The sequence below is a fragment of the Heloderma suspectum genome, chromosome 2 (genome assembly GCF_057233095.1).
Source record: "Heloderma suspectum isolate Gila_16-S chromosome 2, 16-S_ref, whole genome shotgun sequence".
NCBI classification, from domain to species: domain Eukaryota; kingdom Metazoa; phylum Chordata; class Lepidosauria; order Squamata; family Helodermatidae; genus Heloderma; species Heloderma suspectum.
The window spans coordinates 175,133,289-175,159,307 of record NC_139459.1 but is presented as its reverse complement, the minus strand read 5'-3'; the positions used below and the strand labels follow the sequence as shown (position 1 = coordinate 175,159,307).

The window sequence follows — 26,019 nt, the reverse complement described above, 5'->3', positions numbered from 1 at the left end:
GGTGGGAGATTCGGTACAGATAAAAGGATGAACTTTTTCACACAGCACATACTTTAACTATGGAATTCATTTGTGGTGATGTGGTGATGGCTGCCAACTTGGATTGTTTAAAAGCGGATTAGACAAATTCATGGAGGAAAAGAATATCAATGGCTGCTAGCAATGATGGCTTCATATTACGTCCAGTATCGGAGGCAGTGTGTCTTTTAATATCAGTTGCAGAACAACATGGGTGGGAGGCTGCTATTGTGCTCATGTCCTGCTTGTGGGCTTTCCATAGGCATCTGGTTGGCCAGCGTGGGTACAGAATGTTGGATTAGATAGGTCTTTGGTCAGATCCAGCAGGGCACTTCTTATGTTCTTATGTTGGTCTTTGGCTAAACAGACCCAATTTCAAATCCCCACTCAGCCATAAAGTTCACTGGGTGAGTGTGAGTGTCACTGTTTTTCAGCATTACCTATGTCAGAGTAGCTATCATTAAAACAAAAGTGTGTGTTTGTGTGTGTGTGTGTGTGTGTGTGTGAGAGAGAGAGAGAGAGAGGAGGGGGGGGAGAGCTCATGTGCATTGTCCTGAGCTTGTTCGAATGAGGACAGGATACAATTGTGACTGGGTTCACACACATTGGTGGAGTGTAGGTTGTTGTTGAACTGTGGGTTGTTTGTTGAACCATGGGTTAGCATGTCGTCTGAACCCAGGATGTTTTCCACAGTGGGCCTTGTTAACTATGCAGTATAGCTTATTATTTTTGAACAAGCCACCTTGAGAACACATGGTTTGTTGTTGGGTTGTTCAGGGTGGTTTTCCTGTGGAGAATGTCCTGGGTTCAAGCAACACGCTAACCCATGGTTCAACAAATAACCCACGGTTCAACAACAAGTGTGTTGTGTTAACAGCCCCAGTGCCTCAGGATTCAGGAAGAATACTGAAGTCCTGTCTCCTGAGTGTCTTTTCCCTATTTCAACCACAAAAATCTCATCCTGTCCAAACATCCGAGGCAGAAAGGTAGATTCTGAACTTTCAGCCAGTAAAGCCAGCCCTATTCGTTAAAAAACAAAACACATAACTTTCCTTTACTAGAATCAAAGGAGAAATACTATACATATTGGATCCTAGCTTTATGTTCCTCAATTTGCTTTGAATGCTGTTTTCTATTTCTAAAATAAAAAATATATCACCTGTCTGGATAAACCAGGGGTGGGCCATTTGTGGCTCTCTCAATGTTGTTAGACTGCAACTCCCATCAGCCCTAACCAGCATAACCAATGAAAATAGAAGATGGGAGTTGCAGTCCAACAACATCCAGAAGTCCGCATGTTGCCTAACCCTGAGATAGATTATAAAACTCATCTTCCACACTAGTCAGCAATAAACTACCAATTGCTATTGAGTCTTGTAGTTACCTGGAGTGCTTTGGGATGATACTGTTCTACCCTTGAGCTGAAATTCAGGAGCATGGAAGAGGGCACGGTATGGAAGACACATTGAAGACATATTGGCCTGTAGTCTGAGGATGGTATAACAGGAAGGATGCGCAGAGAGCTGAAAAATCAAATTATATCCTACCTGTTTTTTTTCTTATAGACTTCCCAAGTGTGGTGGGAAATATTCCCAATGGTGCTAGTTAATCAAAGAGGGAGTGCCACTAAGCTAGAACCTCTCCTGGGACTTTGGCTCCTATAGAGCAGGGGAACTAGGAGGTATTATAGCTGAGGTTCTCTCGAAAGGCCTATGAAGTGAAAGACACTGATGATTTTAGTACTGGACTGTGTTTTTTTTTCCTAACAGCTTCTTCAAATCATATAGTGATGGTCATATTTAGAATAGAACTTGTCTAGGGCCAGATCTACACAAGTGTTTTTTATCACTATAAAACTGATAACTGTTGGGGCACATTACGCATTCCATATACCGCTTTTCTGGCATTATTTCCTGCTTTGTATTCCATATGACCCCTTCATGGATCACTGCCTTGTTGTGGCGAAGGGGCTTGCATAACTCAGTGAAGCCATAAGCTATGCCGTGCAGGGCCACCCAAGACGGACAGGTCATGGCAGAGAGTTCTGACAAAATGTGGTCCACTGGAGAAGGAAATGGCAACCCACTCCAGTATTCTTGCCAAGAAAACCCCATGGAACGTATCACAAGGCTAAAAGATATGACGCCGGAAGATGAGCCCCTCAGGTCGGAAGGTGTCCAATATGCTACTGGGGAAGAGCAGAGGGTATTTCCAAGTAGCGCCAGAAAGAGTGAAGCGGCTGGGCCAAAGCCGAAAGGACACTCAGCTGTGGATGTGTCTGGTGGTGAAAAGAAAATCCGATGCTGTAAAGAACAATATTGTTTAGGAACCTGGAATGTCAGATCAATGAATCAAGGTAAGCTGGAGGTGGTCAAACATGAGATGGCAAGATTGAACATCGACATCTTGGGAATCAGCGAACTCAAATGGACAGGCATGGGCGAATTTAATTCAGGTGACCATCATATCTACTATTGTGGGCAAGAATCCCTTAGAAGAAATGGAGTAGCACTCATAGTCAACAAAAGGGTGGGAAAAGCAGTACTGGGGTACAATCTTAAAAATGATAGAATGATCTCAGTACGAATCCAAGGCAAACCATTCAACATCACAGTAATTCAAGTCTATGCCCCAACCACTGAGGCCGAAGAAGCTGAGGTTGATCAGTTCTATGAAGACCTACAACACCTTCTAGAACTAACACCAAAAAAAGATGTCCTCTTCATCATAGGGGATTGGAATGCTAAAGTAGGAAGTCAAGAAATCACCGGGATAACAGGCAGGCATGGCCTTGGTGTACAAAATGAAGCAGGACAAAAGCTAATAGAGTTTTGCCAAGAGAACATGTTGATCATAGCAAACACTCTTTTCCAACAGCACAAGAGGCGACTCTACACATGGACGTCACCAGATGGTCAATATCGAAATCAGATTGATTATGTCCTTTGCAGCCAAAGATGGAGAAGCTCCATACAGTCAGTAAAAACAAGACCTGGAGCTGACTGTGGCTCAGATCATGAGCTGCTTCTTGCAAAATTTCGGCTTAAATTGAAGAACGTCAGGAAAACCACTAAACCGTTCAGGTATGACCTAAATCATATCCCTGATGAATATACAGTGGAGGTGAGGAATAGATTTCAGGGATTAGACCTGATAGACAGAATGCCTGAGGAACTATGGACAGAGGTCCGTAACATTGTTCAGGAGGCAGCAACGAAATCCATCCCAAAGAAAAAGAAATGCAAGAAAGCCAAGTGGCTGTCTGATGAGGCTTTACAAGTAGCTCACGAAAGAAGGGAAGCGAAAAGCAAGGGAGAAAGGGGAAGATATACCCAACTGAATGCAGAGTTCCAGAGAATAGCAAGGAGAGACAAGAAGGCCTTCTTAAATGAACAATGCAAAGAAATCGAGGAAAACAACAGAATGGGAAAGACTAGAGATCTCTTCAAGAAAATTGGAGATCTCAAGGGAATGTTTTGTGCAAAGACGGGCATGATAAAGGACAAAGAAGGCAGGGACCTAACAGAAGCAGATGAGATTAAGAAGAGGTGGCAAGAATACACAGAAGAACTATACAGGAAAGATCTGAATGTCCCTGATAGCCATGATAGTGCGGTCACTGAATTTGAGCCGGACATCCTAGAGAGTGAAGTCAAGTGGGCCTTAGGAAGCATTAGTAACAACAAAGCTAGTGGAGATGACAGTATTCCAGCTGAGCTATTTAAAATCCTAAAAGATGATGCTGTTAAAGTGCTGCATTCAATATGCCAACAAATCTGGAACACTCAACAGTGGCCACAAGACTGGAAAAGGTCAGTTTACATTCCAATTCCAAAGAAGGACAACGCCAAAGAGTGTTCAAACTACCGCACAATTGCGCTCATTTCACATGCCAGCAAGGTGATGCTCAAAATCCTACAAGCTAGGCTTCAGCAGTATGCGAACCGAGAACTACCGGAAGTACAAGCTGGGTTTCGAAGAGGCAGAGGAACTAGAGATCAAATCGCCAACATTCGCTGCATCATGGAGAAAGCAAGAGAATTCCAGAAAAACGTCTATTTCTGCTTCATTGACTACGCTAAAGCCTTTGATTGTGTGGATCACAACAAACTGTGGCAAATTCTTAAAGTGATGGGAGTACCAGACCACCTTACCTGTCTCCTGAGAAACCTGTACGAGGGTCAAGAAGCAACAGTCAGAACCAGACATGGAACAACTGATTGGTTCAAAATTGGGAAAGGAGTACGACAAGGCTGCATATTGTCACCCTGCTTATTTAACTTATATGCAGAGTACATCATGAGAAATGCCGGGTTGGATGAATCAGAGGTCGGAATTAAGATTGCTGGGAGAATTATCAACAACCTCCGATATGCAGACGATACCACCCTAATGGCAGAAAGTGAAGAGGATCTCAAGAGCCTCTTGTTGAGGGTGAAAGAGGAGAGTGCAAAAGCTGGTTTGAAACTCAACATTAAAAAAACTAAGATCATGGCATCTGGCCCCATCACTTCCTGGCATATAGAAGGGGAAGAAATGGAAGCAGTGACAGATTTTACTTTCTTGGGCTCCAAGATCACTGCAGACGGTGACTGTAGCCATGAAATTAAAAGACGCTTGCTCCTTGGGAGGAAAGCTATGGCCAACCTAGACAGCATAGTAAGAAGCAGAGACATCACCTTGCCGACAAAGGTCCGTCTAATCAAAGCTATGGTTTTCCCAGTAGTAACGTATGGCTGTGAGAGCTGGACTATAAGGAAGGCTGAGCGCCGAAGAACTGATGCTTTCGAACTGTGGTGCTGGAGAAGACTCTTACGAGTGCCCTGGACTGCAAGGAGGTCAAATCAGTCCATCCTAAAGGAAATCAACCCTGAGTGCTCATTGGAAGGACAGATACTGAAACTGAAGCTCAAATATTTTGGCCACCTAATGCGAAGAGAAAACTCCCTGGAAAAGACCCTGATGCTGGGAAAAACTGAAGGCAAAAGGAGAAGGGGACGGCAGAGGATGAGATGGCTAGATAGCATCACAGATGCAATGAATATGAACTTGAGCACGCTCTGGGAGAGAGCGCAGGACAGGAAGGCCTGGCGTGCTATGGTCCATGGGGTCACGAAGAGTCGGACACGACTGAACGACTGAACAACAACATTCCATATGATCCCAAATACTACAACAAATGTCTTTGTATGCGCTACGAGATATAAATTCGCAAGAGGGATATAGTGTCACCATGATGGGATCGTAATGATATGACACAATGTGTAGATCTGGCCCACTGGTCACTAGAATTGCGGGGTCACAGTCAGGAGAACAGGTGCGTACTTTAATTTCTTGATGAAGCAGGGGATGAGGCAGCCTTGGCTTCTCCTGCCCATTCATTTGGCCAGTCCGTCCATCTGCCTCCTCCCATGCATGAAGCAAGGAAACTGTGTTTCTGAGCCAACTTCACTCGATCCAACCTTTGGGTTTGGCCTACAAATAAAACAGAATAGTCCCCTTCAGGCATTAAGCCTGAACAGGGCATGGCAACTCATGAATAGGGGCATGGGGACATGCACACAGGCCCCACCCCCTATGTCCCAGCATGTGCCTGAGCAGGGTATGGCAACATGTTAGTGGGGGCATGGAGCTGTCTGCCCAAGCTATGTCCCCCACCTCCCAGTCCTGCCTCTCAGCTCTGAGATGAGTAGAACTCTTGTTCAGACCTGGCTGCTCAATGTGGGAAAGTTGGAACTGAAGGGCCAAGGGCGGCATGCCCTGGGATGTAGGCCATGCGCCATGCCCCTATTCACGCATCGCCATTCTCTGTTCAGGCTTAATGCCTGAACAAGGTGAATGGAATTCTAGAGTTCTGAGATGGTAGAACAGTTTGTATCACTTCAGCGTACAGGTGAAGAACTACATATTTAAATCTCCCCTACATTAAACATCCCCTGCAAACCCAAGACAAGCACAGCAGAAGAGAGAGAGTGCTGGGCTAGAACCTTCCTTTCTGAGGTGGTGGTTTTCTGATCGGAGGGAGTTCACTGACATGAAAGAGAGTGTTCAGAAGTGGTTTTCTCTGTCTGCTGCCTGATTCGGTAGAGTGCATTCTAACCTCTCAGCATCCCACCACTTCATTCCCACCTCTTTCTGTGGCGGCTATAGATGCAGCCTTGGTTTCAAAGTTACCTGCTTTTAAAAAGTATTCTCTTGGAAGCAGTGAAGACCAATATCAAGTATGCTTCGGGTGCTTCCTGACGAGACTTTTATTGTGCAATCACCCGACCTCCTTCGCAAGAGTTTTATGGGGCGTGGGGGGCAGACGTCATTGGCTTTCGTCACACGGAGCTTTTATCCTGCAATGGAGATGGCCCCTTCACGGACATTTGCAGGCTCTTTATATGATGCCATGACCTTCCATGGCATCTCCTGCACTAAACGCCCGTTGTTCTGTTTTTAAATAGATCACAGTCAGATAATGAGCTATCAAACTACCACGCTGTGATCCGCTTGAGTTTCCTCCATGAAAAGAGGAAAAGCAGCAAGAAGAGGAGCAAGATCAATGGAAGATAATGGAAGATTCAGATACGGGGGGAAGGAGGGGGGAGGGGAGGGGAAGCACGTATAAAAAGGAGTTGTCATGATCCTGCATTTAAAATGGAAGCGGAAAGCCCTGTTTTAAATGCAGGATGTTAGGCTGGTGCAGAGATGCCCATTGTCTTCCATGTGTAACCCTACCGTATTTCCTGATGCTTCTTCTATTGTTTTCCTTTCCACAAATAAAGGCTGTCCCTCTGGAGGCACCGTTTCTGAAAAACCTGTAGGAATGTCTTGTAGGAATAGTTGTGTCTAAAAAGTGCAGCAGCAAAGTGGATTGGGTTCAAAATGTGGCTCAAGCTTTGCGTCTAAAGTGTTTTGTGTTTTCTTAACGTGATCTAGTTCAAAATATATGAAACTCACTCAGTTTGGAATAATCTTTAAAAGTTTTATCAGCTCTTAACATGGATGGAACAGAGTAAAAGTGTTATATTTTCTTACAATATATGTCAACGATGTAAATAAATAACTACGTATATCTATGGTCCTGAGCCTTTATAGTAGGGGTAGTCAATGCTGTAGGCCTGTGGGCACATTTGGCAATTTGAGAAACTGTATTGGGCACCACCACAAAATGGCCACCACGAGAGGTGCGGCTAGTCACAAAGGACAAGTAACCTACCTAAAAGACTTGCGTACCATGCAGCGGTGGGGTGTGAGTGCCAACACACTAAACAACTCATTTGAAGGCAAAGTTTTCAGTGCCAATGTAAAGGTATTTCACAGAAGGCAAACTAGGGATGGCAGAGAATTCCGCCATGGATTCCAGTGAGGCCGGATTCTTAGAATCCCCGGAATCCATGGCAGAACGGCCTCCTGCCCCCTGCCCCCCCCATGGAATCCCCCTGGGATGGCACTTACCTGGGGCGGATGCGGCAGCGGCTATGGCGGCTCTGACGGCTGGTCTCCTGGCCGGCTGCAGCCAGGCTGCTGTGGCCACCATTGCTGCCTTTGCAGCTGTGATAGGCTACGTAAGTATTTACCTCCCTCCCACGAATCAATCTGCGAAAAGGTGAGTTTCGTACATCCCTAAGGCAAACTCTTTTTCGCTACTCACCTCCTCTCTTCAAGCCAACTCATTCCCCACCCCCTTTTTTTCTTTCTTTCTCATCCTGGACCACCACCTTGATACACACACTCTCTCTCTGTCTCCCTGGCTCACCATCTCTCTCTCTCTCTCTCTCTCACGCATGCACACAAACACACTATACCCCCCATCGAACCCTACATCTTACATCCACTCACTCACTCACTCACACATGCAAGCACTCCATGTATCCAACATGCATACATGCATATACACACATTCCATCCCTCTCCCCCTCACTGCAAGCACCCTCCCACTCACTTTTTTCATGATATCTCCAAAATCCCTCCTAAACCCTTTCTTTTTCCCTCTCTTTTCCCCACACACATGCAGCCTCCATTCATTCAGACATACAAGCAAACTTCCTTCCCCAACCCCCCAGGATGCTCCCAGCTTGCTCCCCAGCCAGTTTCCTACTGCTCTCACTCCCACCTCCCCGCTGGCTGCTATGACCCCCCTGCTGGCTTACCACTGCCCTTCTGAACTCCCCCAGTGCACTCTTTAGGGCTCCCCATCTTACCAGACAGAAGTGATAGCGGTCTCTTCCTTTCCCTCTTCATTTTCTTAGTGACTGGGTATACTGCGAGGTATCTCAGAGAAATCAATTTGCAAGGTGAAATTCGATGTGTTTTCCTAGGTTCAGCTCCCTGGACTTCATGCTGGTTTCTGTTACGGCACCTGACTTGGTCTGCAGTGAGTCAGGCCAGTCTGCAGATTTTCTGGGCCTTTTGAGCATTTTTTCCCTGCAGGTTCTGCAATTTGCACAAATGTCTGAGCAATCTGTGCAAACGTCTGAGCAGTTTGCACAAATGTCTGAGCAGTTCGCACACATTCACCTTAATATGCAGAAATTTGGCCATAATTTGTTCAAATTGCTCAGAAATATACGCAGATTGCTCAGAAATTTGTGCAAATTGTAGAAACTGTGGAAAAAACTGTGCAAAGCAGCTTCTGAAGTTTAGGGAAAAGCCTGCAGCTCAGATCGCAAACACAAAACAAATTGTACATGCTGTGGAACTTTGTCGAGTAAAACAAGAACTGTATTTCCCAGTGATGGACTGCAGATGAAAGCATCTGCCTGCAGCCACCTGCCATCTTCATTTCCTAAGAACGTCTCTGAGCCCCACATGTGGCCCTGAAGCATTCATGGGAAAGAAAGATGGCAGCAGCTGGAGGCCCTCACTTTGCTTTGAAAGGATCCCAGTTGCCGTTAAGAAAAAAAATGACCAAACTAAAAGTGGGAGGGGCACGGTACCTTGGTGAGTGTCAAGAAAGGTGGCTTGGGGCAGACTTTAAAGCAAGTCTGGAGATCAGTAACAAGAGGTAATCCAAGTCTGGAGATCAGGAAGAAGAGGTAATCCAATCCGATTATTTCCTTCATAATCCCATGAATATGAAGGAAATAAATCTGAAACAGATTGTGAAAGATTGTGGAAATGCTCACCATCACTCGGGTTGTACAATATGCAGAAGATAATAAAGGAAACGATATCAATTTTATTTTTATTTCACAATGATACAAACATACAAGTGACAAGCAACTCCTTAACACATGCAACCATCATACAGTCTGTGTACAATAAAATATGAGCATACTAAATACCAATACAATCAATCAACGAATTCCAGTGCATTCCATTTCAAGAGAGAGAAAATCACTTAGCTATAGGGCTGTGCACAGTGCTTTGGCATGAAGCTTGAGTTCCAAGTTGAAGCAGGGTGCTTCGGGCTGCTTCGGGCTGCCTCCGAGTTGAGGCAGAGGGGGCACGAAGCAGCCCAAAGTGAATCGGGTCACTCCAAAGTGTTTCAGTGTGATTCAGAGGCCCAGCTGCCACACCCAGCCCCCAGCTCCTTACCTGAGTCCTCTGGATGCATGCTGGCAGCCGTCTTATTGTTCTGGGGAATGGGGGGAGCCACTTCTAAAATGGCGACTCCCTGTATTCCTGGAAATACAGGGAGTCGCCATTTTAGAAAGGGCTCCCCCCATTCCCTGGAACGATAAGACGTCTGCCAGTGCACGTCCGGAAGGCCTAGGAGCTGGCAGTGGCTCCCCTGGCAGAACTGGTAGCAGCCTGCGCCTGCCCTCATCGCAAGCTGCTGCCACTGGCCTAACTCAGGCTTTCATGGGCTCCTTGCAAGCAAAGAACCCGTGAAGGCTTGAGCAGAGTCAGGAGTCAGCCTCCAACCAGTCACCTTCCCCTCCTAAGGAATGGAGCGGGCGCAGTTGGAGGGCGACTCCTGACTTCAGCGCCTCAAGCCTTCACGGGCTTCTTGTAAGCGAGGAACCCGTGAAGGCTTGAGCAGAGGCAGGAGTCATCCTCCAGTTGGGCACCCTCCCCTCCTTGCAAGGAAGGCAGAGGACACAGGTGGAGGGCAGCTTCTGCCCTTGCTCCTGTCCAATCTGCACGGTCTCCTTCTGTGTAAGGAAGTTGGCCACGCAGGCTTGACAGGCGGCTGATGCCTCCCACCAATTGCCTGTTCTTCCCTCCTTGCAAAGAGGGCAGAACAGGCGGATGGTGGACTGCAATGGGCAGCGCCTTCCCTGGTGGCTGCCCTGGCAGTGGATCCCCAGGCAGCAGCAGTGGCAGGGGCGGCTCATCTGGTGGTGCCCCCTCCCCAATGGAACAAAGGCCCAGGGAAGGAGTTGGGGGCTGGGCGGTGTGTTGGGCGGCTGAAGCAGGTTTCGGATGTCCAAATCCTGCTTCAGCTTCATAGGCTGAGGTGAGTGCCCCCCCTCCCCCAAATCAGCCCGAGCCAAATCGGGCCTGCCTCAGAAGCCTCGAAGCAGCTTCCGAGTCAGATCGGGGGGGGGGGGTGTCCACGCACAGCCTTACTCAGCTATATTCAAATGCATATTATTTCTCCTCATAAATTCAATAGATGGAGATCAGCCTTGCAAAAAGCATTCTTTTTTCAACCACTTCTTTACTGTTAACTTAGCCATCTTGGTTTTACTCAACCAAAGTTGTAATCCAAGTGGCTCGTTGCTTCTCCATTTGCCTGCAAAACATTCACTATTTTATTCCAACTCCTGGCCTGGGTTGCTAGCAAGGTTTCCAGCCAACTGTTCTTGTGGGCTTCAGGCCATTGTAGATCCCACAGAAGCAGCTGAAAGCTTTCCCGCTTGTTGTCAGCTTAGTTTCCCCTGCGAATTACTGGATGTGTAGATATGGCCATAATGGTTTCAATTGTTGTTAGCTGCCCTACATTTATTTTTCATAAAAGAAAGAAAGAAAGTTTCAGAGCTTTCCTGGCTCAGTCAAACACACACACATACACCCTCCCACATGCACATGAACACACTATCCACACCAATAAGGGTTTCTCTCTGACTTCAGAGATGCTGAGGTAAAACTCTCCCTGACACGCACAGTCTGAGCCCTTGAAGGAGGGAAGCATTCAAATGTCACACCAGCTGGACAATTCCTTATGTAAATAAACTGTACAACAAGTATTGTTTTGCTTCTTGTTCCAATTCTAAAAACTGAAATGGTTGTATACCTCCAACAAGCAACTATAATGGCCATTAAAGACCAATTTCCCAACATTATCTTTAATAATTAAAGAATATATGAGAAGTTATTCTCCTTGTAGCCACTCTTTTGTTACCTTGCTTGGTTTTCCTCACTGATACAGTGAAGGAGCAAGCTGACTGTAGTTTAGTAGAATAAAACCTTCTTTTCAGAAGATAGAGGAGTGGGTGGGGAATCTACCGTGCATGTGAGGTGCCATGGGGTGATAAATGATAGAGACTGGCAGCTGCTGGGTGATTCAGTCTCGCTTCCTTCTGAGCCTTGTCCTGTTTCCTTTGGAGCCTTAGGGTGCAATCCTATGCATGTTTAGACAGAGAAAAGGCCTACAACTCACAGCATTCCCCATGCTGGCTAGGAATGCTGGGAGTTGTAGGCCTTTTCTCTGTCTAAACATGCATAGGATTGTGCCCTTATTTTATTTTTTTTAGGGAGTAATCCTATGGCCACTAGACACTGTCTAGAGGGCCATAGGATATGCTGATTTCTGGGAACCGACCTCAGAGCTTGCACTCCAAGGTCAGGTCCCGGAAAACCAACCTCCCCCCACATCTGCACTGCCTCCGAGGCTTGGAAGAGGAGTGCGGAGCGACTGAAAAGGGGTGTTCCGAGGGGGGGGCTTCTGGGGCGGGAATTGCAGAGCAGGGTGTACGACACATCCAGCAGCCTCCTCTCCTGATCGCCCCCCGCCCCCCATGGCTAGACAGCAGAAAATAGCAGGGTAGGAGAAGCGTGGAGGGAACAATTCTCTGTGCCTCTCCTGCCTTGCTTTGGATAGGCAGTCGCCTCCAAGTTCGGAGGCGGCCGCCTATCTTGATAGGATTGTGCCCTTATTTATTCATTATATTTCTATGTTGCCATTAGAAATAACTGAAGCTCTCTGTGCTTTGTCTTGCTTGCTTCTGTAGTTATGCAGACATGCAGAAGTTTGCCTGCTTACTTGTGAGTAGCCATGATGCTTATGCTTATTTCTGAGTAGTAATGCTAGTGGAAAGTGCTGCTTAGTGATTCAGTCCTGCTTCCATTGGAGCCTTGTCCTGCTGAGGCTTGCCCTGCTTACTTGTGAGTAGACATGATGCTCATGCTTACTTCTGTGTAGACAGGCTTCCTCCTATAAATTGGTAACAATGGAATTTGGGTGGAGGAGTTAGATTTTTTAGCCCTGCCCACTTTTGCTTGTGGCCCTGCCCACCACTGGAAAGTAACCCCTGACAGCTCCTCTGAAATGGAATCTCGCAATCTGGATGAAGAAGCTTCCCCACCTCTGCCTTAGTAACACAGTTCCAAAAGTTGCCACTTGAGAAGGAGGGTTCTGCGTGAAATTTCTCTGTGAAAAGTCCCCTCTCTTTTCTTCTTCTCCAATGTGTCCAAAACATCCCGTATAATGCTTTGAACTTTATTATGCAATAGTAAAGCTCATTAAGAAAATTTTAAAAATTCAATCAAGCCATCTTGCATTTTAAGCATTCACAACATTTAGGCCTGTGTCTCTTGGGAGTTTGTTTACCTTTCTGCCAAAAAGCTTCCTCAGAGCTTTCTTCATCTTGTCATTCCTCAGCGTGTAGATGAAGGGGTTGAGCATGGGTGTGATCATAGAGTACATGATGGCAGCCAGTGTGTCATTCTCAGCTGAGAAGCTGGATGAGGGCTGGAAGTAGACCCAGATGACAGTGCCGTAGAATAAGGCGACCACAGCCAGGTGGGACCCACAGGTGGAGAAAGCCTTCTGCTTCCCCTTAGCGGATGGAACCCTCAGCACAGCCATCAGGATGCGAGCATAAGAGAAGACAATGAGCATCAGAGCTCCGTTAACCATCAGAGCTCCTTCTGTGTGCACTACCAGAGTGTTCAGGTCTGTGTTGGAGCAGGAGATTTTGAGCAGTGGGAAGACATCGCAAAATAAATGGGATACCTGATTGGAGGCACAGAAAGAGAGGCGGGTCACAAGGAGGGTATTCAGGAGAGAGTGGAGGTGAGAGGCCAACCAGGAGGCAGCCACTAGCAACAGACAGGTCCGGTTCCTCATCACTATAGCATAATGCAGAGGCCGACAAATAGCCACATAGCGGTCCCATGCCATGCTTGCCAAAAGCATGTTGTCAGTCATGCCGAAGGCAATAAAAAAGTACATCTGTGCCAAGCACCCACTATATGAGATCTTCCTCATTCCGGAGAATGTATCGGCCAACATTTTGGGGACAGTGGCTGTTGTGAAGCAAATGTCCACCACTGAGAGGGTGCTGAGGAAGAAGTACATGGGGGTATGACGGAGATGATCATCGAGCCTTATGGCTAAAAATATGGTGAGATTTCCCATCATTGTGATGATGTACATGATCAAGAAGATGATGAAGAATAGAAAGTTCCAGTCCTGCTGGCTCGAGAAGCCAAGGAGGACGAATTCTGACACAATGGTCCTGTTGTCTGTCTCCATCCTATTAGAAGACATGTAGGAAGGTGGAAAGAGGAGCGTGAGGAAATAAGTATGAGACAAAAGATGCTGGAAAACCATGTACATAGTCAATCCACAAAACATGAGAGCATGTCTGAAAGAGTTTATGAGTGCTTGTCATATTCACATTATTTTGTGCATAAAACTGAGGTGCTTTTGGAACACAGATCTCCTCCACTCCTGCCAATATTTAGGAAAATACTTGAACGATTTTGTGGCCAATCAATCCAAAGTTAAGCTCTTTTCCTTCCCATTGATTCAAGGCATTGCTGTGTTTATTTGTTTTTAGATATTTGACAGGTATTGTTAGCATTTGTCTTTGCATTTTTCTCATGTTTTGTCATGAGCCAGCCAGAATGCCTTACAAAAATTAGGTTACTTATAAGTGGCTAAATAAAATAAGTAACAAAATCTTGGATCTGCAACAAAATCTTGCTCCTGTTCACTCTGCAGTCAGCCAGCCATGCCCCTTTCCAGGAAACTCCATTTGATCTGCCTGCCCATCCCGTCAATCAACATGTCATGTTCACTGACCACATTCAGTCTTCATTGGGCTGTCTTGGAGTTCCCTCCTCTTTATGTTTTTTTTTTTTAAATAAATATTATTTGTACTTCTGTAAACCTTGGGGATTCCCCAAGTCTGCTGATGCCTCCTTCTTGTGCATGGGTGGTGCCATTGTTGCTACATAGGTAATGGCATTCACAGGCTTAACTTCAGAAATAAAGAGAATGATAAGAAAAGACCCTCTCCTGTTATCACCCTTGTTGTCCTGTTACTATAACCCATTTCCAAGGTAAATCATATATCATGATTTCCTGAAATGCTGATGTGTGAAAGTCAAGGAGCCTGAAGAGAGGGAGATGTGAAGGAAGAAGAGGAGAAAAGAGTAGAAGTAGCTACTAATGCTGGCTACTGAAGCTGAAGGGCAAGATGCCAAAGTGTGCAGAAGAAATGGGGAGTCCTTTGCTCATTGCACCCTCAGGGCAGCAAGCTTGCAGGAGTAGCTGATGGGCATCATCTATTTCTTCTACCAGAGAGTGTTTGTGTGACTCTGGCACCATCTTTGGAATTCATGTAGAAGGAAGGAAAGAAGAAAGAAGAAAGAAGAAAGAAAGAAAGAAAGAAAGAAAGAAAGAAAAGCTCTAACCAGAAAACCTTTCCATGCCAGTCTGATCTTGACACTGACAGAAACCAGTCTAGTCACACTAATTCACCGTAAAACATAGTTCTAATAGTAGCATTTACTGGACAGGCCTTAAGTTGGGATCAGAATCAAATCTGTCTATTACACTCCATGTACACATGCTGAGAAGATACAGTCAGCTGTATCTCAACACAAGTGTGCACAGTGAAACAGGTAAAAACCTGCATGTGAGAGCTTCTTTAGGCAAAACAGGTGCTAATCTCTATGCAGATGTTAGAGAGAGAAAACGGGAGTCCTGTTGACTAAACCTTGACCCTCTAGAACCACTAGAATCCACCACTAGAGCCTTCTTTTCTCTTAAGAACAGCCTCCCCCAACCTGGTGCCCTCCAGATGTTTTGGACTGCAACTCTAAGCATTTCTGACCATTGGCCATGCTGGCTGGGGCTGATAGCAGATGTAGTCCACAACATCTGGAGGGCACTAGGTTGGGGAAGTTTGCTCTAGAACATGTCTAGACAGTCAGTGGCTTCCTCAGAGCATAGATAGAGTTCAGGAAAAAGGCAGTTGATTGGGATACCGCGAATTCACTTTGGGACATCAGACAGACAGAAGAACCAAGAGCCTTCTGGACCTTAAAGACTAACAAATGTATAAATAAATATAATGTTTTTGTGTTAGTCTTTTCAATTAAAAACTAAAAATGACACATACAACAAGAGCAATACAATATTATGTTCAATTATCAATAAAACATCACTCCTCTGGGTTTGTAGAATGGTAGATGCATTTGCACACTCACTTATATTGCAAAAGCCAAAATCATAGTTACCAATAAATGAAATTCTCTTTCCTATATAGCCATAATTTTTTTAAATAAGTAAGCTGAGCTATTGGAAAAGAAAATTGAATATTTGGATATATCGCTTCTGTAAAAATTGATAAAGCCTTTCCAGTTTTCTGAAAATGTGTTCCCTTTGTCTTTCCCACCAGCTATTCTAATATAATATGTTAATTTTACCATAATAACAAAATCGCATATTTTATCTAAACATTAATCCCTGGAAGATATTATTTACACTCTTTACTTTTTTTTTGCATAAAATATGATTTCTGCAGCCAATATATGTTAATTCCTTATGTTGTTGACTAACAGATCCATCCATAAAATTAAGAAGATGAAGCAAGGGCTCTAATGGTATTTCATAATCTGATATTTTCTCCATATTTTTATTAATCATTATCCAATACTTATTTTGCCAAAGGACATTCCAACTGTACATGATAAAAATCCCCTATTTGTTTCTGGTGTTTCCAATAATTAATTAGGTCATTCTTATTTATTTTATATATTTTAACCCATTTTATATACCACCTTATTATCACCTTGAACAGATTTTCTGTGATTGGCTGTTAATAGCTCTTTCTGTAAATGTGTTAGTCTCTAGGTGCCACAAAACCCTTCGCTGTTGTTTTTCTGCAAAAGACTGACATTCCCCACTCTGGTAATTGTTACAGATGGAACAGTTTCTGCTGGTCCTGTAATGTCCCCAATATGTGACAGCATGACTTGGGAAGCCAATTACTCCCATGGCTTTGGACCAGGGATTCAAACCATTAAGGGCGCAATCCTATGGCTGCTAGACGGTGTCTAGACGGCCATAGGATTTTTCGGTTTCTGGGAACCCATCTCTGAGCCAGCGCTCCGGGGTTGATTCCCAGAAACCTGACTCCCCCACTGTCTTGTAGGCAGGATGGTTTGTCCCTGGCCCTCCAGATGTTTGTCCTTGGCTCCGTGCTCATAAGAGCAGCGTGGAGCGGCCAAACAGGGGATGTTCCTGGTGGCAGGGAGGGAAGGGGACCGCAGAAGTGCTGTTACGACGTTTCCTATGTGCCATCCTGCCTCCCCCACTCCCACTCTAAGGCACCTTGGCTAGACAGCCAAAATCGGCCATCTAGCAGCAAATGCAGGGTGGCTGGAGCATGGAGGAGAAGATCCCCTCTGTGCTCTGCCTGCCCGGCATTGGATAGTTGGCCGCCTCCGAGTTCGGAGGCGGCTAACTATCCCCATAGGATTGCGCCTTAAATCGCCGTTCTAGTACTTTCAGGAAGCCATCTGGACATAGAGGTTCAGAAAGTGTGGGATAGTAGCTAAAATAATCACGGAGCTGGAGCAACTCACACATGAGGAAAGGTTACAACATTTTTATCTCTTTAGCTTAGAAAAAAGGTGAGTATGATAGAGGTATATAAAATTATGCATGAAGTGAAGGAAGTGGATAGGGAGAAGTTTCTCTCTCCCTCTCTCATAATGCTAGAACCCAGAGTCTCCCAAAGAAGCTTAATCATGGGAGATTCAGGACAGAAAAAATGAATTACTTCTTCACACAGTGCATAGCTAAACTATGGAATCACTACCACATGATGTGGCGACAGCCACCAATTTGGATGGCTTTAAAAGGAGATTAGACAAATCCATGGAGGAGAAGGCTATCAGTGGCTACTGCTCATGATGGCAATATATTATCTTTAGTATCAGAGGCAGTCTACCTCTGAGCACAAGTGGGAGGGTGCTGGTGCAGTGACATCCTGCCTGTCAGCTTCCCATGGGCATCTGATTGACTACTGTGGAACAGAATGCTGGACGAGACAGGACTTTGGCCTGATCCAGTATGGCTCTTCTTATGCTCTTATGTTGGTCTTGGACTAAAAAAGACCAACTTCAAATCCCCACTTAGTCATGAAGCTGACTGGATGACTGAGTGTGACACTAATTCTCAGCCTTGCCTAACTCACAGAATAGCTATGATAAAAAAGGGGGTTGGGGCTGGGATGGCAACTGTGTGCATTGACCTGAGCTTGTTGGATGGAGGGTAGGATGCGACAGATGCGATTCATGACAGAATACTTACGTTCTGCCTCCTTGGTGTCTTTTCCCTATTTTAACCACAAAAACTGACCCTGTCCACAAATCTGAGGTAGAAAGTAATATTCTCAACTTCCAGCAAGTAAAGCCAGCCCTAATCAGTAAAAAGAACACACACACACACACACACACACACACACACACACCTTTCCTTTACTTGAATCCAAAGAGAACTGCAGTATTATTGGATCCCAGTCTTCTGTCTCTCCCCATCCTGCTCCATTGCTTTGATGCTGCTTTCTATTCCTAACATCAAAAATATCTGGATAGACCATAAATCTCATGTTTCACATTAGTCAACAACAAACTACCAATTTCTATTGAGTCTTGTAGTTACCTGGGATGGTTTCAGAGGATACTCTTCTATACTAGAGCTGAAATTCAGGAGAATGGAAGATGACACAGTATGGAAGGTACATTCAAGCCATCCTGGTCTGTAGAGTGAGGATGACTCACTTGATGTAACAGGAAGAACATGTAGTGAGGTGAAAAATCGAATTAGATCCTATCTGGGTGTGTGTGTGTTTTTACAGACTTTCATGGTAGACTGGGAAACATCCCCAACTGAGCTAGTTAATCAAAGAGGGAGTGCCGCTGAGCTAGAATCTCTCCTGGGACTTTGGCTGCTATAGAACAGGGGAACTAGGAGATATTCTAGCTGAGGTTGTCCTTAAAGCCCTAGGGAGTGAAAGACACAGATAATTCTACTATTGCCCTTTGTATTTTTTCTGAAGTTTCTTCAGATCATCTAGTGATGGTCACATTTACAGTTACAACTTGTCTAAGGCCAGATCTCTATGGTTGCCAGGTCATAACCTAGATAACAGGTGTGTACTTTAATTCCCTGAAGAAGCAGTGGATGGGGTAGTCTAGGCCTCTCCAGCCCATTCCCTTGGGCAGCCCTTCCATCTGCCTCCTCCCATGCGCACAGTAGGGAAACAGTATTTCTGAACCAACTTCACTTGATCCTACCTTTGGGTCTGGCCTACACATAGAACAGAATAGCCCTTACACAGTATGGCAGGGTATGAACAGGATATGGCAACACATCAGTATATCAGTAAGATTGTGGAGCCATGCACATGGGCCCTGCCCTATCCTATGATTCTGTGTCTATGTCTACATGCCAGTGTGTGCCAGCTCAGCCTCACCTCTCAGTTTTGATGGATTAGAGCTCCTGTTCAGACCTTGTTGTTCAACATGGCAAGATTGGAACTCACAGGGCGGGAGTGGCAAACACTGCAATGTAAGGGGGACGGTCACCTATACTGAAGACTCTGGCTAGATCTACACTATTGCTTTATAGTGGTATTGAAATGCAGTGATAACTGTTGGGCACATTACATATTCCGTATACCGCTTTTCTAGCATTGTTTCTCACTTTTTATTCCGTAGTATCTAAAATACCACAATAGATGTCATTGAGTGAGCTACGAGGTATAAATGTGCAAGAGAGATATAGCGTCACCATGACGGGATCATAATGATATGACACAAAGTGTAGATCGAGCCACTGTTGCATTTGAAGACACCATTGCTTGCAGAGGCCTGTTTGTTGGGCACGTGGGAAAGGGATTTCTCCTGTGTTGCTCCCAAACAATGGAGCGCACTTCCTCTGGGGTTACAACTAGTCCCCACTGTCTCTGTGCTCAGGAAGGGAGTCTAGGTGCATCTTTTACACTGGAAACTTTGGTGTGACTTACAGCAGAGTTGCCTTATGCAAATAAAGCGTGGTAACACCGCATTTATTATTAGAGGGAATAAACGCAGTCTAGAGCCGGTCTAGAAGAAGTTCAAATCAACTTATTAGCACTTTTATACACATCGTTGAAGAAGGCTATCTAACACGGTTTAACTACAAGCACCCCCTAAAGCAGGGTGCGTGAGTGTAAGTAAGGGAAAGCATGAGATGTGGTTACTTGCTTTTCTCAAGGAGAGAGCAGGGGCTCTCTCCAAAACAAACGGCTGTTGATAAGACACGTTCTCTCCCTGCCCCCCCAAGTCTGGAAGAATGCAGAGTTGTTCCTATTATCCAACATTTTAAACTTGGCTTTTTAAATCGTTGTTATGGTTTTTAATGTTATTTTAAATGTTTTACTGTGTTTACTTGATTGTGGTTCTGTTAGAGGCTACAGGCTGCTGGAGACATGAATGTACATGAAAGACAGGACACTCGCCCACACTCCTCAGCCTCCTCCTAAGGTAAGCACAAGGACCCCAAATCCAACCCACAAGAATTTCTCCAGATTTTTTCTTCTCCTTTGAATTTCTTTTTGAAAGCAATCTCTTTTCAGTCAGATTGAATATGAATGGTAAACCTTTCAGCACACCACTAGTTTTTATGTTCTGAGCTTTTTGTAAACTGCCTTGGTTGGTCCTGGAAAGGCAGCATAGAAATACAATAATCTGTTGTAGAGGAAAAGAAGGAATCCCTCCACACTTTCTTTTCATTGGTAGTAGTACGAGCCATTGGTCTAGAAGCAGCCTTTCTGATAAACCTGTAGGAATAGATGTCTGCAAGATGTGTAGCAGAAAAGTGGATTGGGTTCAAAATGTAGCTCAGACCATGAGTCTAAAGTGTTTTGTGATTCCTTCACACAAGTTAATTAAAATATGTGAAATTCACACAGTTTGGAAGAACCTTTAAAAGTTTTATTTGCTCTTAACATGGATGGAGCAGATGAAAAATGTAACTTTCTTACAATAAATTCAAATCATGTAAATATATAGCTATATATACCCATGGTCCTGATCCTTTATAGCAAGTCCACAGATCAGGAAGGAGAGGTAATCAGGAAGTTACCAGTGCGTGTACTACTGTGGCTAGGTTACCCCTGTCCAGGAAAGGCCGTAGTTGGCTGATCAGCCGAACCTGGCCCCAAGCACTCTGGGCTACGGCGTCCACCTGGGGCTCCAGTGACAGGGATGGATCTAGGAGTACTCCCAAGCTACGCACCTGCTCCTTCAGGGGGAGGGCAACCCCGTCCATGACAGGTCACTTACCTAATTCCTGGACTCAGGAACCACCAGTCCACAGAGCTTCTGTCTTGTCAGGATTTAGCTTCAGTTTATTGGCCCTCATCCAGCCCATTATAGCCTCCAGGCACTGGTCCAGCACCTTCACTGCTGCAGCCGACTCCGACGACAAGGAGAAATAGAGCTGAGTATCATCAGCGTACTGGTGACACCCCACCCCAAAACTCCTAATGACTTCTCCCAATGGCTTCATATAGATGTTGAACAGCATGGGGGATAGAATAGAACCCTGTGGCACCCAACAGCTAATAGCCATGGGATAGAACAGGAATCCCCCAATACCACTCTCTGGAATCAGCCCTGCAGGTAGGAGTGGAACCGCTGTAGCACAGTGCCCCCAACTCCCATCCTGCAGAACCGATCCAGTAAAAGCCGCTGAGAGATCCAGGAAGATCAACAGGGTAGCACTCCCCCTGTCTTTCACCTGGAGTCGGTCGTCAGTCAGAGCAACCAAGGCTGTTTCATTGCCGTACCCTGGCCTGAAACCAGACTGAAATGGGTCCAGTGAATCAGTATCAGAAAACCAGTAGAAAGGAAGAGGATGCCATTTGGAAGGTATTTCCCAGCCATATTGGCCTGTGGCCAGTAGTTGATTCATTTGGTGGAACAGGAAGGACATACATCAGTGAACAATAACAGCAAATTAGATCCTGCCACGCTTATTTATGGCTCTTTCCAGGTCTGCTGGAAGACCTTCCCCAAGACTGCCAGTTTATAAAAATAAAATAAAATAAAATAAATAGGCAGGAATTGCATAGCAATGCTCCTGGGACCTTGGTTCATATGCAGCAGAAGAATAAAGAATTTGACAGCTGAGGTTGTCCATAGAGCTCTAAGATAGCCATATGTTGGGAGTGACGGTGTCAGGCCCAGGTTTACAGCCAAAGACAATCTTCAGCTAGGAAGAGCAGATCTCCTCACTGCTCAGACCAATGAGCAAGTCTGACCCAGAAACTTCCATAGGCTTCAAGGAGTATCACCTGACTCACTCTGGCCTACTAATGCACTGAGGCATCCTTGACTGACATGGCTGGTTGCCTTTCAGTTCCTTCCAGTGGTGAGAGACAACTCTTGGTGCACAAGCTGAATCCTTGCTTGACGTCATACGGATCACCCATCTATGTCTCATTGTGGGCTTCAGTCCTGAAAGAAAGATGCAGAAAAGGTGCTCTGTGGGATGGTCTGCCCTGCCGCTCGCCGCCAACACTTTGTGTAGAATCATCTAGCGAATGGCTCCAAACTCCCCTGGAGGCCTCCAACTGTGTGGGGGAGGGAGGGAGTGGCTTGGATCCCACAGCATCACAGCTGGATGCTGGTCAGGGCTGGTGGGAAAGAGAATCCATTGGGGCTCTAACTGGGTCATTGGAGGCAAGGCTCAAGGCAGACCCTCTGGATCACCTTAGGCCTATATAAGCAAGCACAGCCTTGGGCACTGCTGTTGAAATAAGCCAGTCACTGCTTTCTAGGGTTGCCAGTCTGCAACCTGGAGAACACATATGCACTTCTAAATTCCCCACTGAAGTGAAAAATGAAGCAGCCACAGCTGCTCTGCCCTGTTTCGCTCCATGGTCCTTCTTTCTATCCTCTTCCCCTGCATGCAGTGGGGCAAACATGGAGTTTATCAGGGAGTTTAAATGGCGTGTGCACCTTCTCCAGGTTGTGGCCTGGCAACCCATCTGCTTTCTGGATTCATGGCCAGGTAACACGTGACTCTTGTGGCATGATGAAATGGGTATGTGGAGGTTTGATAGATGTTACAGTTCAATACTGGAGGGGATGAGCATGCACATATCTAGATTTTAGATGTCGCCCCATCTCCGCTTTTATGCATTTCCAACTGTCAGGTAATACGCTTCAATATGCTCTGTATTCTGGACTCATCTCTTGGAAATTCCTGACCAGTTTCGTGCGTTCACAAAGCTATGAACTTCCCCCATCTTTGGACTTTGCAAGAGGATGGCAAACTAACTAGAAAAAGAACTCACACAGCCTGACTTGCTCTTGCACAATGGATAGCAGTTTGATGGACAAAAATCAGAACCCAGGGCTGGCTCCAGACTCCAGGGGTCCCTCCGCATGGTAGGACCAGCATGGGATACAACCCACATTATCATTTTCTGCAACAAAATGCTGCTTACTCCCAAGTTAGTATGTTCAGCATGAAGCAACCTCCACTGTATTCCTGAAATCATGATGCTGCTATGATTGAAATGAGTTTAACATGCTCAGAGTACTTATTTATTTTATCAGGATTGGCAAAAAGTTTTGCTGTTGTTGTTCTAACGTATCAGGAATATATAAGTAGTTTTAAAACATGGAATGGCATTTGGAGAGGGACGGAGGAGAGAAATGTTAGTTGTGCATCACAACTGAAGTAATACACATGGGCGGGTAAAGCCCCCCCTCCACCATTACTCCAGAGCACCACTGCCTACTAAGAGTGCTTCCAGTCAAGGCTTTTATGGTGCCATCACCCTGCCTTATTCATAGAATGCCATGAATTGTCCGGAAAATATCCACTTACACCCATAGCCTTCCCATGATTTCCCCCTGCTTCTTCTGTCTTTTTTTTTCTTACCAGGGAAACTCCGTCAAGGTAAAAAAGATGAAATTGCTGCACAATGCCTTCTGGGGCCCATCTACACCTGGCTTTTACACTGGGGCAGGTGCGAGTTGAGGCCCCTTGTGATAGATGACATAATCGCAACTTCGCAGCCATCTGTGGTTTTCGCCTGGAAAATATGGCGTGCCAAGGAGTCATTTTGCTGCAATGTTTTTCGTTTGCTACAGGTTTCCCCGCGCTTGAGCCATCTGTCCCTTCCCCAAACTGACTTCGCATGTTGTAGTGGGCGTGTTGTAGGCGTGCATAGTGCCTGCGTCACTCTGTGACACCCCTTTACTTCCCCCATCCCTTTGCAGCTGCGCAGTTACAGAGGCACAGAGGGGCATTCTCATCTATTTAATCACACTTCTGCACATTTTTGCAGCTTCATATCTTCACAATGGTTGTTTCTGGACTCAGTACCCAAGGGCTGGGGGGGAGGTCTTGGGGGAGGATCAACATCACTCCAGCCACCATTTCGGAGCGATGGCTAGGCATGTAGTGCTCACGCTTGTGAGTGCGAACCATTGCAAAAGTCTCAGGCTGGGGAACTGACTACTTGATGGTGTGGAAATGAAGGAGCACAAAACACCCACTTTTTACCTAAAAAGTGATGGAAAGATATAGCAGAGCCCCTCAAATATACAACAGCCACTGATGTGTCGCACCCCTACACTCATGGGACTGCACAGCTGTGCATTTCAGTAAAATGGCAAAAAAAAGAGGGCATGGCTAGTCTGTTAGGGAAGCGCGCAGTACGTCACGAGTGTATCACGTGGCATGCTGATTCAAAGCCACACTGCTGTGCAGTTGTGACAGAGTGGGTGGTCAAAGCGGTGTCATACAGATGGGGCCCTGATTGGTAGCACTAGAAGCCCTCCACCTGGAAGTACTCAGAATCACATAAACTCACCTATGGATCGAAAATGTATTCCTGAATTGATCTGGATTCCTAAGCACCTCAGGACCAAAACAGAAGAGGAAAGCAAATTTGTGCTGAACTCATCAAGCTTAACTTAATGGTCTCCTACACACTGTCACATAGGACTCTGCATTAGACTGGAATACAGGTGCTGGAAGATGTGTATCAGACCTTTTCAGCCATAACATTTCTCAGAGCTAAAACATCTCTTGCTATTTGCCTCCTTGGAGAAAAAAACGTATGCAGGGCAGTTTCAGGGAGAAGGACATTTAGACCTGGGAAATGACATGGTGGGAGGGTTAACTCCCTATCCCCCAGTGCTGTCACTCCAATCAAATTGCTTTTTGTGGCTGCTTTTAGATAGCAATCAAAACATCCAGAGATCTAACCGCTGATCTCCCACATTTCATCTGTTTTAGCTCTCAAAGATGCATTCACTTACATAAACAAACAATGTTTGTGGCTCCTGTGGTTCCGGAGAAAATTTGGAAAATGTGGGCAATAGTCCACAGGAGAGAATAGCCTCAGGATGCTATAAACAATTGTATTGATGAAAAGCCCAATGCTTTTCAGCCTCTTGCTATTTTCTTAGGCCTTCTTCAAAGGGCTGTAACAATACATATGTATTGTTACAGCCCTTTGAAGAAGGCCTAAGAAAATAGCAAGAGGCTGAAAAGCATCAGGCTTTTCATCAATAAAATAGTTTATAGCATCCTGAGACACTTCTTTCCTTTTGTGTTGATCCTGGATGCTCACCCGCCTTGCACCAATATTTGTAATGGACTTAACAATTCAGGGACTACAACATCTATGTCCTTGTTCCCTCATAGTCTCTATCTTTTCTATACACCTTCTCCAAATCTCCTAGTAGCTCCCATTTATCTTCTCTTTCTTACCATCTTCATAAATCTTTGCATAAAAGAAGTTCTGCACCAGGAACAAAAAAAGCATGAAAGCAAACAACACACCTTATTCAAAGCACACTATATGCATAAATAACACAGAGTCTTGTGGCACATTTAAAGGCTAACAGATTTCTTATGGCAGCCTCCTCCAACCTGGTGCCCTACATCTGTAATGGCTACAACTCCCCAGTTAGCATGGCTCATGGTCGGGGATGATGGGAGTTTGTAGCCCAAAATATCTGGACATACCAGGTAGGGGAAGGCTGTAATATGGCATAAGCTTTCATGGATTAGGTAACACTTTGTGAATCCTAAATTGGCAGGCATACCTACACATGGTTGTGGGGGAATGGGGAGGTATAAAGCCAGCAATAAATGAAATGCAAAAACAAGAGACTATGGCAATTATATCATTTGAGTCTGCCTGGCTGAGGGTGGTAGTCTTCAACATTTTCAGACATGAGATCCACCTTTTATCTGCACCTGCAACCCAAGGGACCCACGTCTAATTTTTAATGGTATATATCTTCCTCCATCTTCCTGCTCCCCTCCCTCCAACAGTTTCTTTTGCTTAAAAAATCATAAACAGCAACAACAAAAATTGTGGAGTTAGAACCCACCTGACATTGGAGATGGGTACAATTCAATAGCAGGTTCTGACCACAAGTTGAAGACTAATGGTCTAAGGTATGACATGAGTAGCATCTTGCTACTCCTTTCACTGTCTGGGAGTAGCACTGACCAAAGCATGTGTGTGGTCAGTGCAGACCAAATGTAGAGTTTATAAGTATGGCTTGAAGGAAGATAGAGAGTAA

At 45.3% G+C, this 26,019-nt stretch overlaps 1 protein-coding gene across 1 annotated transcript; it reads right to left on the bottom strand.

Moving 5' to 3' along the window:
• Positions 1–12,676: 12,676 nt before the first annotated feature.
• LOC146353356 (olfactory receptor 1f45-like) lies at positions 12,677–13,651 on the bottom strand. The gene has a single exon (XM_084829720.1). The coding sequence runs from the start codon at positions 13,649–13,651 to the stop codon at positions 12,677–12,679; it is 975 nt and encodes a 324-aa protein (XP_084685846.1).
• Positions 13,652–26,019: the final 12,368 nt, after the last annotated feature.